The 17,747-nt window shown below is 41.2% G+C and overlaps 1 protein-coding gene across 1 annotated transcript in view; it reads right to left on the bottom strand.

Annotated features, from left to right (window-relative positions):
- Nucleotides 1-17,747, bottom strand: part of WDR38 (WD repeat domain 38) — a 63,679-nt gene that overhangs the window by 30,095 nt on the left and 15,837 nt on the right. The window contains exon 4 of the mRNA XM_063431045.1: nt 4,746-4,843. Within this exon, the coding sequence (XP_063287115.1) occupies nt 4,746-4,843 (98 nt within the window). The remainder of the gene's footprint in view (nt 1-4,745; nt 4,844-17,747) is intronic.

Genomic DNA, 17,747 nt, shown 5'->3' with positions numbered 1-17,747 from the left:
TATGGTTGAGTATTCTGTGATGAGGGAGAGTGTGGCGTGCAATGAGGGGACGGGATTCGTCAACGTCAGGAGAACATCATCTGCGTAGGCTGCCACGGTGTACGTTTCTCGTCTGATGTGTATCCCCTGTATGGCGGGATGAGTGCGGATAGCTTGGAGCAGTGGCTCCAGGGAGAGTGCGAAGAGTAACGGGGAGAGGGGACACCCCTGTCTGGTCCCGTTGGTGATATTGAACGTTTGGGTTTCTACGTGGGGGAGTAGGAGTTTCCCCGTTGGTCGGTTGTAGATTGCCCGTATGATGTTCAGGAATCCCGGTGGGAATTTCAAGTGAGCCAGTACTTCGTACATGAATGGCCAGAGAAGGCGGTCGAATGCCTTCTCGGCGTCTAGGGATAGCACTACTGATGGGATATTTCTGTATTTGGCGTACCAGATCGTGTCGTATGTTCTCCTGGTGTTGTCCGCCGCCTGCCTTTTGGGGATGAAGCCGACCTGATCTGGGTGGATCAGTGATGGAAGGTGTGGGTTGAGATGGTTGGCCAGGGCCTTTGTTAGTATCTTCAGATCTGTGTTGAGGAGTGAAATAGGACGGTAATGTCCTGGGTCGAGGTGTTCTTTCCCGGGCTTGGGCAGGAGGCATATGTTGGCCGTCAGCATGTCTGGGGGTAGTTCGTGCCCCTGTAGCAGTGAGTTGAAAGCTTTGCATAAGTGTGGTATCAGTATGGCCTGGAACGTCTTGTAGTAGATAGCTGTGAAGCCGTCTGTTCCCGGGCTTTTCCTTGGTGTTTCCAGTTTGGCTTGCGCTATGTTGGGAAGGGAGGGTAGGTTGAGGGGCCTCAGGAATGAGGAGATGGTCTCCTTCTGCTCTTTGTCTCCCGCGGCGGTGTGGTTGTATAGGTTGGTATAGTATTGAAGGAATTCGTGGGCTATCGCTTCCGGTTTTGTTGTCGTTTCTCCGGACCTGGTGCGGATTTTCGAGATTTTCTTATTGTCTTGCCTTTTTTTGAGGCAGTTTGCCAGCAATGAGTCCGCTTTATTCCCTTTTTCATAGAATCGTTGCTTGGACCACATGAGGTTCCGTGCCACGTCCGCTGCTGACAGTTGTTTGAGAAGTTCCCGTGTCGTCTTGAGTTGCTCTAGGAGCGGGGCTGACGGATTTAGTTTATGGAGGGTTTCGAGTCTTGTTAGTTCCTTCAGGGCGGCTGTTAGTTTTTGTAGTCTTTGCTTTTTGATGGCCATGGCTATCGCTATGAAGTTATTATTATTATTATTATTGCAATTTATATAGCGCCAACAGATTCCGTAGCGCTTTGCCTCTGATCGTCACTTTATGGGCTGCCCAGACCGTTGTTGGCGCTACGTCGTCCGCGGTGTTGAGATCGAAGTAGGTTTTAAGGTGTTCAGTCATGGTGTGGACTGTGGCCTTATCTTTAAGTATCCATGGGTTGAGTTTCCATCTCCAGGGCTGCGCCAGTAGGGGGATCTGTATCGTTAATGCCACTTCGGCGTGGTCCGACCACGCAATGTTTCCTATTTGCATATGGGTGGTCCATGGTTGGACTGCCTGGGATATGAGGAAGCTGTCGATGCGGGAATAGGACCTGTGTGTGTGGGAGTAGAAGGTGAAATCGACCGACGATGGGTGCTGGAGTCTCCAGGCATCTAATAGGGGTGTGTCGGTTAGGAAGTCCGCATATAGTTTGTCATTTCTGGTTGGGGCCGGTGCGTTGCCCTCGTGTGTTTTTCGGTCTGTGGCGGGCGTGAGGGTCGCGTTTAGGTCGCCGCCGACGATTAAGTGTTTGGCGGAGAGGCTCCTGAGATGGGTTTTGAACGTGTTCCAGAATGAAGCGCTTGGAGTAGTGGGGGCGTATAAGGAGCATATGGTTAGCGTGGTCGTTCCCACCCTTTCGGTTAAAAAGAGGAATCTCCCTGCTGGGTCTTTGCGGGTTTGTATGTCGTCCAGTGGGCAGGAGTTTCGGAGCAGTATTGCTACCCCTTTTGTTTTTGCTTCCGGTGAGTTAGCCAAATAGTATCTTCTGAAGTGTCGGTTGACTAGTGGGAATTGTTTGTGGTCAGTGAAATGGGTTTCCTGTAGTAGGATGATGTCCGCTTCCGTGCGGTTGGCCCATCTCAGGATCCCGTGTCTTTTCCCGGGCGAGTTGAGTCCCTTGACGTTGAGGGAGGTGAGGCGGATTTGGAGGTTCAGTGGCGGCATGTTGTTGCTGCAAGAGGATCCTTGTCTGGTGTGGAGGTGCTGGGTGGTGTTTAGTTTAGAGTATCTTCTGAGCGTAGCAGCGCCTGGGGAGAGGGCGGTATGATTTGGGATAGGTGGGTGTGAGGGAGGAGGGGGGGGGGTTGATAGGGCCCCGCCTGCGCGGGTTTTCGGGTCACAACCGTCCCACAAGGGTTGATTTTTGGCTGACTGGGCTTATCAAACTGGCCAGTCGGTGGTTAGGCGGGGGTCTCGGTCAACCAACCCAAGGTCCCTAATGGGTTGAATGCTGATTTTGATCTTTACAATTTTCTATAACAGCATGAACTGGTCTTTTTAATGACATTTTTATAACATAAATTTTTATAACATATATATATATATATATATATTTTATTTTTATGTTTTTGCATATAACCATTCATATCCATTAATGTTTATATAATTTTAATTTATTATTTTTTTCCAATCTTTTTTACATCTATCCTAACTCCGCTTTTATATATATATACATATATATATGATCTTTTAGTCTTTTAATGCATTTTAATGCACCTATATATGTATATATGTTCTTTTATTCTCTATATTTCTATTTGTATAATCTATACTAATGCATCTTTATATGTTGTCCAATCTCAATTCAGATCTATAAAGAAACTGTCTAATATGACAAGCATTATGTTTAAATATAATTATGATTCTGGTAGTTTTTGTGACACTAATATATATTTTTGTCTTATGTCAATTATAAACATGACAGTTATGCCATCACAGAGAAGGGCTAAATGCCTATTCTCTGTGTGTTCCGATTTAATTCAGCTGCCATGACGCTTGGAACGCAACGCACGCTGTTCTCTTAGCGTTGCGTGCGTTCCATCTGAGCGCAATAGCATCACCCTATTCGGATTAATCACGCCAAATCATTTTTCTGACATGACGCGTGTACCACGTCACTTCCGGTGCGACGCGAGTACCGCGTCACTACCAATGCGACATGTGCGTTTCAGCCGAAAATCCCGGAAATAGGAAGTAGCTGTCATGGAGTAACACTTCTGGGTTTGGCACTCAGCTGTGAGGAGCCGGACTCCGCCCCCCTCTGACACAGCTCTGACAGTATTTAGGGAGACTGGGCCAGAGGGAGGGTGCTTGGTGATTGATTGTCTGAGCTAACGTGTGAGCTGCCTCTGTGGGCTCCACAGGCTCAGCTACTGGGAACTGCTTCCACCAGACTTACCTCCCCACAAGCTCAGACAAGCCCTTCCAGCCTTTGAGCAAATGCAAGGATTGCTGCATGCCATAAAGGATTACTGGAGAACGGATACTTTGCTACTTTACAAGTTGACCATATGTCTGGACTATTGGAGGACTATCCATATTAACCTTAAGTATATCTTTCAGCTATTTGTCTGCAATATCATTTATTAATGAACTAATGCTTGCTTACTCAAATCTTCAGTGCTACAAGTTACTAATCTCATGAAGGACAACTCCCATCATGCTTATTCACTATGAACTGTTTCTTGCTTTGCAATTACATTCAGTGCTTCAAGTTACTAATCTCATGAAGGACAACTCCCATCATGCTTATTCACTATGAACTGTTTCTTGCTTTGCAATTACATTCAGTGCTTCAAGTTACTAATCTCATGAAGGACAACTCCCATCATGCTTATTCACTATGAACTGTTCTTGCTTTGCAAATATTCTCAGCTACTTGATTATTGTTCCTATTGAAGATTATTCTCATGAACTAATGTTACTTAATGCATCTCTGAAGAAATACTTAATACTGAACTTTGTGTTGTAGAATACTTGCACTTCTTATTATTGGATTGTTTCCTAAATGCAATTCATTTCAGTTTGACACTTATTAAAACTTCGGTTGAATCAAGTTACCAGTGATTCTCTCTTTTCTTAAAGCTACAATATTGATACTTAAGGATTCTCCATTTCTTCACTATTGTAATTAGGACGTTTACAAGCTGCAGTTGAGTTCCAACCCAAATCACCCCTAGTAGCGTAACAGTAACACACCATCAATGGATTATCCAATCTAAAAGCATATATAAACGGATCCTTGAGGAAGATTATCAGTACTTACTTCACCATTTGCTGCTATATTTCTTTTCTCCATATAAACTACGCATATTGCACTTTGGAAACATCTGGATTTACCATAACCACATATCCTGAGACGGGGATTGTACCGTCCAAGCGCATCACAGCCGAGCTCTGTTATAGCTCATCTAAATGTGAGTGGACTGTGTATAGTTATATTTCACTACTTTTTGAAATGATTTACTGTATTGCACTATTACCTTTTTGTTTATTTTTATTTTGAGGTTACCACCTATTCTGGATACATTTGCAATATATATGTTACCAACTATTCTAGATACATTTGCAAAACATATGTATGTATATTTTTGTATATATTAATCTCTAGGCGCGGTATACACCCCCTCTTTTTTCTGTTTACTTTTAAAGTAAGTTTATTTTAGGAATTTGCTTCTGAAATCACGAACTATACCTTAACTTCCCACAAAATGGCAGAACGATCCCAACCGGCAGACAGCAGATGTGTAGAATCTGGGCTGAAGCAAACTGTCTCTACGCTCTTACAGTGATCTGGAATATGGTAAAAAAATAAATTAAAAATCCATCAGAATCTTAATATTCAAAGGATCAGTTGTTTTTTTTATAATTCTTTATTTTTTCTTTGCCAAGCATTGCAGGAGTAGGTCAAATGATTGGATGCTTACGCAGAAGCTCCATATGATACATAGCATAGACAGTAGCTCGGTTTCTTGCAAGAAATCAAGTTGTGGTCTAAGGTACTGTAAACACGGCTGGTTCCCTTATTTACCACTATAATGTCTTAACCCTTAAGGACTGAGCCAAATGTACGTTGTGATCAAAACAAAACGTAAACAAAAACATGGATTTGCGCTATATGTCTGTTCAGGCGTTATTCGCCTCTTTCATATTATGTGCAATCACACTGATTATATATCATTTTATTCAGGGGAAACAGGGCTTTCATTTAACATCAAATATTTTGGTATGAAACAATTTAATATGAATAAAATATTTAAAAAAATGGGAAAAAACAAGAATTAAAAAAAAGTGACATTCTAACTGTGAGGGTCATAATACTGTTTGCTTTTACTGCAATAAAATACACATATTTGTATTAAGCGATGTCTCACGTGTAAAACAGTACCCTCCCCCCCCCCCCCCCCCCCCATGTACAGGTTTTATGGTGTTTTGGGAAGTTACAGGGTCAAATAAAGCATGTTACATTTTTCAGTTTTCTTACATTAAAATTCGCCAGATTGGTTACGTTGCCTTTGAGACCGTATGGTAGCTCAGGAATGAGAATTACCCACATGATGGCATACCATTTGCAAAAGTAGACAACCCAAGGTATTGCAAATGGGGTATGTCCAGTCTTTTTTAGTAGCCACTTGTTCACAAACATTGGCCAAAGTTAGTGTTAATATTTGTTTGTGTGTAAAAAATGCAAAAAAATAATTTGAACGCCAATTTTGGCCAGTGTTTGAGACTAAGTGGCTACTAAAAAAAGATCTAAGTATATATTATTTATTTTTGCACTGTTTTAACTTTAGTTCATTTTTTTTCAGGCAGCAGGGGGAGTACCTGTCATTACAGGCACTCCCCCTACTGGCAATGCCTTGGTCGGCTATGCCGTCCATGTGATCGCGAGGTCCTCACAAGGATCTCGCGATCACATGGCCCATGAGGGCCAAAGAGGACAGAGGGGGACTCCCTGGGCTCCCAGGTAAGTCCCCATACCGCGATCGCCGGCGACCGGGTAAGTAGAAAGGACGGCTTTTAGAGCCGGTTCCCTAAGGACGGCATAGAACGCCCGCCGTCCTTAATGGGAAATTCCAGTGCCAGGAAAACAATCCGTTTTCCTGGCACTGCAGGTCCCCTCGCCCTCCCACCCCCTAATCCCCGGTTGCTGAAGGGGTGAAAACCTGAGGCAGCGACGATGTCCCACGTCGTTGCTTCCTCCTCCCCCGCCGCTCCTCCTCTGCATTGCGTCGGCCGGTGGGCGAGACTGATCCCGCCCACCGGCTGGGGAGACGCAATGCCGCGCATGCGCATTAGCGCTCCCCATAGGAAAGCATTGAAAATGCATTTCAATGCTTTCCTATGGGGAAATGAGCGACGCTGGAGGTCCTCACATAGCGTGAGGACGTCCAGCGACGCTCTAGCACAGGTTTCCTGTGCTATAAACCAGGAAGTGCCCTCTAGTGGCTGTCTAGTAGACAGCCACTAGAGGTGAAGTTAAACCTGCAAGGTAATTATTGCAGTTTATAAAAAACTGCAATAATTACACTTGCAGGGTTAAGAGTAGTGGGAGTTGGCACCCAGACCACTCCAATGGGCAGAAGTGGTCTGGGTGCCTGGAGTGTCCCTTTAAGGGGTTAAAGCATAGAACTTAGCAGGGCTAACCATACAGATATTTTAGCCATAATTTTACATAGTTAGTAAGAGATCCTCTATTTAACATATATAAATAATTGAGAAAACTATATAAAATAAAGATTGTCTTGGAAGCAATAAAGTTTTGTCTTTTAGATATTTATTATATGAAAAAATATAAATATAGACATATAAAATCAATTACAATAATTTATAGCAGAGTTTATAAGATTAAAGCTAGCACTCTTTCAGGACTTTTGTAGGCATACCCTGGTATGGCGAAGATCCCTCAAGCAAGTATTCCAACTACTACAGGAACATTCCATACCTTACAAGTGGGGCCTAAGCCAACTAATAGTTGACAAGGCTGGCAAGACACATCAGATGGTGCATCTCTATTCGAAGCATCAACTTTCTTCCAGGCCTAGGCATAGCGGAAAATTCCGGAAGCTGATCGCCCATCGTGGAATGTTGCGGGATTCACCCCGTTTGTGCACAGAAGGGGAGCGCTTGACACGCACACCCTACCCACCTGAAGTTCAGGGCAGCAGGCATTTGTGTCTACTTCAGGCAATGTGTCCATATATTAAAGTTGCTCTGTTTACTTTTGTTATTTATTTATTAATGATCACACTGTTTACACCCTGGCTCCGTAAGCCACTGATTTGGCCCGTTGTTAAGTCCTTTCCCCACCCTTAATCTAATGTGCAGGGAAACGGCGATGCACAGGCACAAGCAAAGTACTGCACGCTCCGCTACTGTACCGGCCTTCTAGATAGGTATACATACTAATGTCTAACTCTTCTAGCTATAGAAGGCACTTACGCTCACCTCCCGCCCCATATAAAATGCGCTTTATGCACAGTAAGCCACTATATATACATATTAAGGACATCATATTAAATCTTTGTATAAATACATGCATGAAAATCACAATGATTTTATGTCTCCTTTCTCTTCCTTTTCTTACCTCCCCAATACTCATCTATTGCCCTATGTCCAACACTTTTTATTCCAAATCTATCTCTATTTTACTATGGGGTTCATTGCCGTGCGCTGTGTTGGGGGGAGGAGGAGTCCGCGATCACATTGGCACGCCCGAGGGGCGGGACGAGCAGATGTGTCAACATACCATCCCTCCAGAGGAGGAATCTCCTCCCTCTTACTAGAGTCCCCTCCCTCTGACCCGGACGCACAATATACGTGCAGCAAGGTTGGGCGGACAGGCTGGGAGCCTTTTCGGGGCGGCGGTTAGATGACGCTCACAGAGGTCTGTGACGTCACTTCCGCCAACCACCCCGACGAGCTGCCGGCACTTCCGCCAACCATCACTGTCCACCAATGATATTTGAAGCAAATAAAAGCGCTGAAAATTCGGCCAATCAACATAGTAGTTCACAAAAACACACCATCAACCCCACACATGGAATAAACTGTTGAACCCTATGATTGGACAAAATGTATTAGGATCATTAAAGGGGAAGGACTAAAGGACAGTTAAAATGGAAGATTCAGAGGACCATCACTACAGCTGACTGAGGAAGCTCTATTGAGAGTGAAACACATATTGGCCATTTTAAAGGACTTTTTAATATTATCTTTTTACTTGTCATTGTACATCAATAAATGTTGTTATTTTACTCAAGATATCCTGCTCAAGTCCTTTTTTTTGGAGCCTCCAGGAATCTCCATATGGGCAGTGCCATCCCTATCTAAATTGGCACCATACCTACACACCTCAGAGCCGGGACCAATAGGCTCAGGACTAGGTGAGCACCACATTTATTATTTTACACTCTTATTTTACTGTCACAATCTAGACATTGGTTCACTCTCTTCTTATGTTTTATCTATGAGAACTACTCCAAGCTGAAGCGGAAGGGTGGTGCTACCATAATACGCACACAGGCCTGATTACGGAGTCAGTATCTATACACAGGCTCCTTAAAATGTACGTTTGGTAAGCTTTGTATCTGTTTTAGCGTTCCACTTATAGGTGTAGTTTTTTTCACCTACACCGCACTGTATTTCATACGATTGTCTTGTGGAAAAGAGGATATTTCCACACAAGTGTATAGAGCCGCTTATATAATTTCTTTTTTTTATTTTTATTTAAAAAAAAATAAAAAAAAATATTCGCGTTTAAGCACTTATTGTTACACACATCCCTCTGTTCAAGGGGGGCAACTTTGGATTGGTATTTATACATTTCCCATGATGCTCAGCTAGCTTTAAAAGTCTAAAAGCTAGCTGAGCATCATGGGAAATGTAGTCCAGAAACAATTTATGGTGTCAAGGTTAGCCATTGGCCACTGGGTTAGGGTAAAAGTGTTTAAATCTTTGTAAACTGGCTCTTTCTAGTTCTGTGAAGTCCCTAGCGTGCATGTCAGGTGGGAAGGACCTATTCCTGAGGAAGGAGGTCATGGGCGATAGTTCAGAGATCAGTGCTAACTTTTTTTTTACTCTGTCCCACAGGGCGATGGATGCCATAAGGGCTGGACAGTCAGTTCTCTGGAGAGCTCTGTGCTGTTTGTCTGTCCATATGTAGAACTGAGGGAGATCCACTCCCATCTGTCCAGACTCTAACTCAACCCACTTTCTTTTGTCTTTGGGCGAGTGCCACAGGGTGATCTGGGCTAGCTGTGCTGCCATGTAAAGATTGGGTAGACCCAATCTCACTAGCACACGCGCAAAGGTTCAGTTTTAACTTCAAACACCATGAGTCACCCTAACAATGTGCAGAGAAGATAATTTGCTTTTTAGACTCAAAAAATAGAAAATTCTTCCCATACTTAATTTTCTGTTCCTGACTAAAACCATGGCATCATTAACGAAAGTAATGCTTTAATGGTTTAAGCAGAAAAATCGAAAATTGTTTCAATACGTACTGTGATTTTCTTTTCCTGATTAAAACCATGGCAGCATTGCATTAGTTAATGTTGTCATTGTCTGATCAGGAAAATTGGAAACTGGACGCTTACATTTAATGGGTTAATATGGACAGCTGCCTTATGTTAGGCAACGTGGATTTTTGGGTGTCATCTTTACTAGTTTTGTCACATAGTAAAGTAACAGAACCAGACAGGACAGGCATAGTGAGTTATATTCATAATCATTTCAAAATATACTGCCATATCCTATCTGCCTAACAACTATTCTGGTATTTCTTCTATTTTGTATACTATTTCTCCCTAAACAAAAAAAAATGCAAAATATAGGTATGTACTTAAAATATATCCAGTTTTAACGGTCAAAGAACAAGGAATTAACAAGTTTACTTACTGCTGAAGAAGTATAACTCTCACTGTCTTCTAGTTTGATTGTATTCTTTGTGATATTATGTTTAGATTATCATTATTATAGTTATTATTGGTTGATAGGGTAAAAACAAGCTCTAAAAATCGTGTATTTAACATATACACTAAAAACTATTGCTTGAAAATTAGAGAAATGCCAACATATCTTTCCTGGTAAAATATGTCAGAAATATATATTTGTTCTTATTTTCACAGAGAAACACACATTTAAGGTATATTATATATTATTATTAATTATTATTATAATATAAATGAGTGTGCCACCTAGAGGGCACTATGGGGAGAGATCAGGATTTTTCCTTCTTTCACGAGCTCCTCTTATATTAGTTTTTCTTGTTTCTGTTTATTTCCTGTTTATATTTTTGAATTATTAAATGAATTGAATACCATTCTTTAGTGGTTTGTTTTTCTTTTTTCTGAAGTGGCAACTTCAAGGATCTTGTTTAGATACTTATGTTTTCTAAATTTAATGTAAAACATCCAGGTGGGTTGTTGACTGTACAATAACCTTTGGAAGCGGTATCTATCGTGCAAGCACTATTTGGACAATGTGAACCTCAGCAATATATAATAATTCAAACTTGTTGTTTAAAGTATAGCCTAAAACATGCTGAATGGTATTAGAAAATATTATAGGAACTCATCGACGTTTATGCATGCTTTTTCACTATGCTAGTTCAGCGTATTGGAGGTTTAAAGGGAAACTATAGTGCCAGGAAAACATAGCAGGTATCCGGAAAGGTTACAATGGATATTATAACAAGTATATAAATGGCACTGTAGCTTCCCCCTTTGTCAAGGGGGAAGTTTATGAAAACTGCAATAATTACTTGCTCAGGGTTAAGGGTAATGGGAGTTGGTACCCAGACCACTTCAATGAGCTGAAGTGGTCTGGGTGCCTACAGTGTCCCTTTAAGTGTAGCTCAATGTACCATCATTTCATGGTGCTCTCCATGTTTTTGTTTTCTTTCAGTTTTCATCCCTTTAAGCCCGTGTTTTTTCTCCTTTGTCGATAATGTTTGCTTTTGGGATTCTTTTGATGGATTTTGAGGAAATTATTTTAACAACTGAAATGTAATTTTGCTTAAAGGGACACTATAGTCAGAAGAAAAAACGACAGCTTTATATAGTTGTTCTTGTGTCTACAGTCTGCCCATGCATCCTTTTTAATGTAAACACTGCTTTTTCAGACTGCCACTTGAGGTGCTTCCTGGGTCAGTGCTGAAATTCAGTGTCTCTATGCCCTGCATAGGAGGTGCTGAACATTCATCATAGAGATCCATTGATTCAATGCATCTCTATGAGAAGATGTAGATTGGTACAGAATGGTGTTTCGCCGCGAATGCGTGATAGCCATAGGAAAGCAACTGGATTGGCTGATATCATGAAGTTTGATGATCTCAATCAAAGGGGGCAGAGCAAGCCGCGAGGAGACCTTTGTGGTGCTGGAAAAAGGTAAATAAATCACCTTTTTACTTGAGGGAGAGGGAGGATGGCCACCTAAATGGTGCTAGTAGAGCTATAGTGTCATGCAGGAATACATGTTTGTATTGCTGATACTGTGGCGGACCACCAGTATATCGCCCCATGGATTCCCTTTTCTCCAAATATCACAGCTCCAATAATTCTGAAAGTAAATATCGCCAGTATCGCATATCCCCCCACACATGAGTCGAGGATTAATGCTGGAAGTAGAGCTGTTTAATGCAGGCACAGTCACCGAATTTATACATGTCACAAACTCCTCCTCTGTGCTTGAGAGATAATTGAGTCAATTGAGATAATTGAGATACTGAACAAACTCAATTATTTCCATGTACAGAAAAACATAACAATTTTCAAACACCCCAAAAGTACCCCCAAAATCCATGAAAATCCCTCAAAAGTCACATTCCCGGGTAGCCCCGATCCGAGTGACCAACATATCCAAAATCATTCAGATCGGTTCAGTAGTTTTGAATTGCCATCGCAGGGAAGTTTTGACCGGCCTGCCACGAAGTCCAAAATAGTTCCAGGGTCGGTCTCCGTTCGCAGAATTTTGTATGAAAACCACATAGTTTATACGAAATCTGTTAAGTGTAGAATGCTCCCCTCATTCGGTAGTTTATCTCCCGAACGCTGTTCGTATAGGTGGTCAGGAACTTGAACGGGCAGCAGGTCTATTTTTACCAGCGTTCACGAACAGTTTGACAACTTACCTGGGGTCTTCCAGGATAGGGGCTGTAGTAAGGGATAGGGGCAGTGGTTTGTGTGTTTGTGAGGGGTGCAATATGTGTGTGTGTGTGGGGGGGGAGGTTGCAGGTTGTGTGTGTTTGTGTGAAGGGTGCAGTGTGTGTACGGGAGTGAATTATGTTTGTAAAGGATGTAGTGTGTATGTGAGGGATGAATTGTGTCTGTGTGTTTGATGGCTGCTTGTGTGAGGGATACAGTGTGTGCATGAGGGGTACAGTGTGTGTATGATGGGATAGTGTGTGTGTGTGGGGGCAGTGTGTGTATGGGGGCATTGTGTTTGTGTGTGTGTATGGGGGGCAGTGTGTGTATAGGGGATTATTATTGTGGGTCTGTGGGTTTGGAGGGTAGATTAATAAATATAATTTTTTTTAAATTAAAAAAATATATATTTTGATATCCCCCCTCCCTGCTTACCTTTGCCGGGGAGGGAGGACAGTACAAGGCAATCCCTAGTGGTCCGATGGAGAAGCCTTGGTAGTCCCAGTGGTGGGAGTGAACAATAGCAGCCTCAGGTGTTAACCGTGGCAATGCTCCCAGCTCACAAGAGGAGAACCTGGTGGAGCTGAAGGTTAGAGCTCCCATGGGTCCTTTATCCCTCCCCTGCCAGTTGCAGCATTACACTGCTAGCAGGCTGAGGCAGGGGAGAGGGAGCACCAGGGAAATATTTTTCAGCGCCCCTGTGCACACAGTTTGGGAACCACTGCACACACATACACACAATGCATTCACTACACACACTCTATACATTATACACACACAATGCATTCACTACACACACTCTATACATTGTCCCTTCACATAGCCTTGTCAACTTTTAGCGAACACACAGGGCTGAAATAATAACCTTACCAGTTTAAAAAAATAAAATAAAAAAAAGGCAAACTGAACATGGGTCCATGGTGCATTTTGGGTATTTTAGCAGCTCACATATTTAAATCACTCTATAAATGAATACAATGTGCATATGTGGACACCATGGGGACACACATAGGATATATTTTGAGCTTAATTTTATATTTGGAAAAAGTTTGTGGCATTCGTTTTCATTTTCATTTTTGCATTTTTACATACACATTGTATTTTTGCTGCTTATTTATTTAAATCTCAATTTGGCTTTATCTTTGTTAAATAAATCATGACATGGTGTAATATGTCATGTGTTGTTGTTCATCTGAGCCTACAGTTGCAAGAAAAAGTATGTGAACCCTTTGGAATGGTATGGATTTCTGCACAAATTGGTCATAAAATGTGATCTGATCATCATCTAAGTCACAACAATAGACAATTACAGTCTGTATAAACTAATAACACACAAAGAATTAAATGTTGCCATGTTTTTATTGAACATACCATGTAAACATTCACAGTGCAGGTGGAAAAAGTATGTGAACCCCTAGACTAATGATCTCCAAGAGCTAATTGGAGTGAGATGTCAGCCAACTGGAGTCCAATCAATGAGATAAGATTGGAGGTGTTGGTTACAGCTGCCCTGCCCTATAAAAACACACACCAGTTCTGGGTTTGCTTTTCAGAAGAAGCATTGACTGATGTGAATGATGCCTCGCACAAAAGAGCTCTCAGAAGACCTACAATTAAGAATTGTTGACTTGCATAAAGCTGGAAAGGGTTATAAAAGTATCTCCAAAAGCCTTGCTGTTCATCAGTCCACGGTAAGACAAATTGTCTATAAATGGAGAAAGTTCAGCACTGCTGCTACTCTCCCTAGGAGTTGCCGTCCTGTAAAGATGACTGCAAGAGCACAGCACAGACTGCTCAATGAGGTGAAGAAGAATCCTAGAGTGTGAGCTAAAGACTTACAAAAGTCACTGGCAAATACTAACATCCGTGTTAGCGAATCTACAATACGTAAAACACTAAACAAGAATGGATATCATGGGAGGATACCACAGAGGAAGCCACTGCTGTCCAAACAAAACATTGCTGCACGTTTACAGTTTGCACAAGAGCACCTGGATGTTCCACAGCAGTACTAGCAAAATAGTCTGTGGACAGATGAAACCAAAGTTGAGTTGTTTGGAAGAAACACACAACACTATGTGTGGCGAAAAAGAGGCACAGCACACCAACATCAAAACCTCATCCCAACTGTGAAGTATGGTGGTGGGGGCATCATGGATTTGGGCTGCTTTGCTGCGTCAGGGCCTGGACGGATTGCTATCATCGAAGGAAAAATGAATTCCCAAGTTTATCAAGACATTTTGCAGGAGAACTTAAGGCCATCTGTCTACCAGCTGAAGTTTAACAGAAGATGGGTGTTGCAACAGGACAATGACCCAAAGCATAGAAGTAAATAAACAACAGAATGGTTTAACCCCTTAAGACCGGAGGGCGTACTATTACGTCCTTTTAAAAGCGGCTCTAAACGCCGCCGGACGTAATAGTACGCCCTCCGGTTTTTAGTAACTTACCCGGTCACCGGCGGTCCCACGCCGGCGATCGCGGTTCGGGGGACTCCCAGGGAGCCCCCCGCGGCACGTCCGCCCTCCAGGAGTCCTCCCGGCCATGTGAGAGTGAGGTCCTTGCGAGGACCTCACAATCACATGGCCGGTATAGCTGCCTGCTGCATTGCCAGCAGGGGGACCAACTGTAATGACAGTTGGTCCCCCTGCTGGCTGAAAATCAAATAAAAATGTTTTAAAACAGTGTAAAAAAAAAAAAATTATATACTTAGATCATATATATATATTATATATATATGATCTAAGTATATATATACACATATACACACATACACATACACCGTCTAGGTGTATTTTAATATTAATATATATATATAATTATATATATATATTAATATCAAATTACACGTAGACTGATACTGATTAAATATATATATAATTATTGTTATATATATATTTATAAATAATATAAAAAAAAATAATATGTAAATACGTAAAAAAATTAAATAAAAAAAATAATTAAAAATAAAATATTAAAAAATATATAGATGTGTTTTATTTCGTTCTAACTGTATTCTGATATTAATATATATATATTTATATCAAAATACACTTATAACGAAATAATATATATATCTATATACATAAATATATACGTATATATCACTATATATATACCTATATATAAATACAAATATTAAAAAAATATATATATATATATACGTATATATACACATATGTATATATATACATATATTAATTCTACACATATATTTATGTAATAATTTTACATAATTAGGTATCCTAATTAATTACAATTAGCGGGACCTGCCTGACCACCCATGCCGAAAGTATAGGGAATTTAATTTGCTAGCACTATATTTAACCCTATAACTTTCCAAGACACCATAAAACCTGTACATGGGGGGTACTGTTTTACTCGGGAGACTTCGCTGAACACAAATATTAGTGTTTCAAAACAGTAAAATGTATTACAACCATGATATCGCCAGTAAAAGTGACGTTTTTTGCATTTTTCACGCACAAACAGCACTTACAGGGACGATATTATTGCTGCAATACTTTTTACTGTTTTGAAACACAAATATTTGTGTTCAGCGAAGTCTCCTGAGTACAACAGTACCCCTCATGTACAGGTTTTATGGTGTTTTCAAAAATTACAGAGTCAAATATAAGGCTTGTGTTTAATTTTTTTCACATTAAAATTCGCCAGATTGCTTACGTTGCCTTTATGACCCTATGGTAGCCCAAGAATGAAAATTACCCCTATGATGGCATACCATTTGCAATAGTAGACAACCAAAGGTATTGCAAATGGGGTATGTCCAGTCTTTTTTAGTAGCCACTTAGTCACAAACACTGGCCAAAATTGGCGTTTTTTGCATTTTTCACACACAAACAAATACAAACGCTAACTTTGGCCAGTGTTTGTGACCAAATGGCTACTAAAAAAGACTGGACATACCCCATTTGCAATACCTTGGGTCGTCTACTATTGCAAATGGTATGCCATTATGGGTGTAAATTTATTTCCTGGGCTACTATACAGTCTCAAAGGCAACGCAACCAATCTGGCGAATTTCAATTTCAAATGTAACACGCTATATTTGACCCTGTAACTTCCCAAAACACCATAAAACCTGAACATAGGGGGTACTGTTTTACACGTGAGACTTTGCTGAATACAAATATGTGTATTTTATTGCAGTAAAAGCAAACAGTATTATGACATTGACAGTTAAAATGTCATGAAGAACGAAAAAAATCAAAAAAAATCTTATTTTCTCCCATTTTTTTCATATTAAATTATGTTTCATAGCTAAATATTTGATATTAAATGAAAGCCCTGTTTCCCCTGAATAAAATGATATATAATAAGGGGGGGTGCATTTAATATGAAAGAGGTGAATTACGGTTGGACAGACATATAGCGCAAATGCCAGGTTTTGTTTACGTTTTGTTTCGTTCACAACTTGTACATTTGGCTGCGGTGTTAAGGGGTTAAACAGAAGAAAATACACCTTCTGAAGTGGCCCAGTCAGAGTCCTGACCTCAACCCGATTGAGATGCTGTGGCATGACCTCAAGAAAGCGATTCACACCAGACATCCCAAGAATATTGCTGAACTGAAACAGTTCTGTAAAAAGGAATGGTCAAGAATTACTCCTGACCGTTGTGCACGTCTGATCTGCAACTACGTTTGGTTGAAGTTATTGCTGCCAAAGGAGGTTCAACCAGTTATTAAATCCAAGGGTTCACATACTTTTTCCACCTGCACTGTGAATGTTTACATGGTGTGTTCAATAAAAACATGGCAACATTTCATTCTTTGTGTGTTATTCGTTTAAGCAGACTGATTGTCTATTGTTGTGATTTAGATGATTATCAGATCACATTTTATGACCAATTTGTGTAGAAATCCATATCATTCCAAAGGGCTCACATACTTTTTCTTGCAACTGTATATTTCTGTGATTTTAAGACCTGCTAAGAAACAGATGATTGTTATTATGTCCTGATATGTAAAGCCATAGAATTCAAAGAGGGTGTACTTTATTTTTCCCATGACTGTATGTTTTGAGTATGGAGTGCTTGGGGAATCTTCTGACTGCCATAATCAGCCAAGTATTATTGATGGGGTGGGAGGCAATATTGTATATGCACGTGAGTGAGGACAAAGTTCTAAACCTAGTTAAAGCCAAACTTGTCATAAAGTGTGACAAAATACTGTGTTTTATTATCCTAGTTAATTCCCCTGTGTTCGGTAGACGAATCTACCTAACACCGACAACCCCCAGGCTCATTGAACTTCAAAGAAACCAAAGTGCGCTCCCTGTGTGGCCGCTGTTCATATAACCAAACAACACGTGCTGGAGAAAATGGCGGCCATCTTGTCACACGAACGCAGGCAGCAGGACTTGGTCATCGAATGTCTGGAAGTATAAGTCGGACACTCGACCTCACGAACACCGGTGATTTTACATGAACACCTGCTTCTTTTCCCGACAAGACAGGAGAGCGCTGTTCGGTAGGATTGTTCGCGCAAACTAGGCGAACAATCGCTACCTATGAGCCAGGGGGACCGTTCAA

The sequence above is a fragment of the Pelobates fuscus genome, chromosome 9 (assembly GCF_036172605.1).
Source record: "Pelobates fuscus isolate aPelFus1 chromosome 9, aPelFus1.pri, whole genome shotgun sequence".
Lineage (NCBI taxonomy): Eukaryota > Metazoa > Chordata > Amphibia > Anura > Pelobatidae > Pelobates > Pelobates fuscus.
This window is presented reverse-complemented; position numbering and strand designations above follow the sequence as displayed.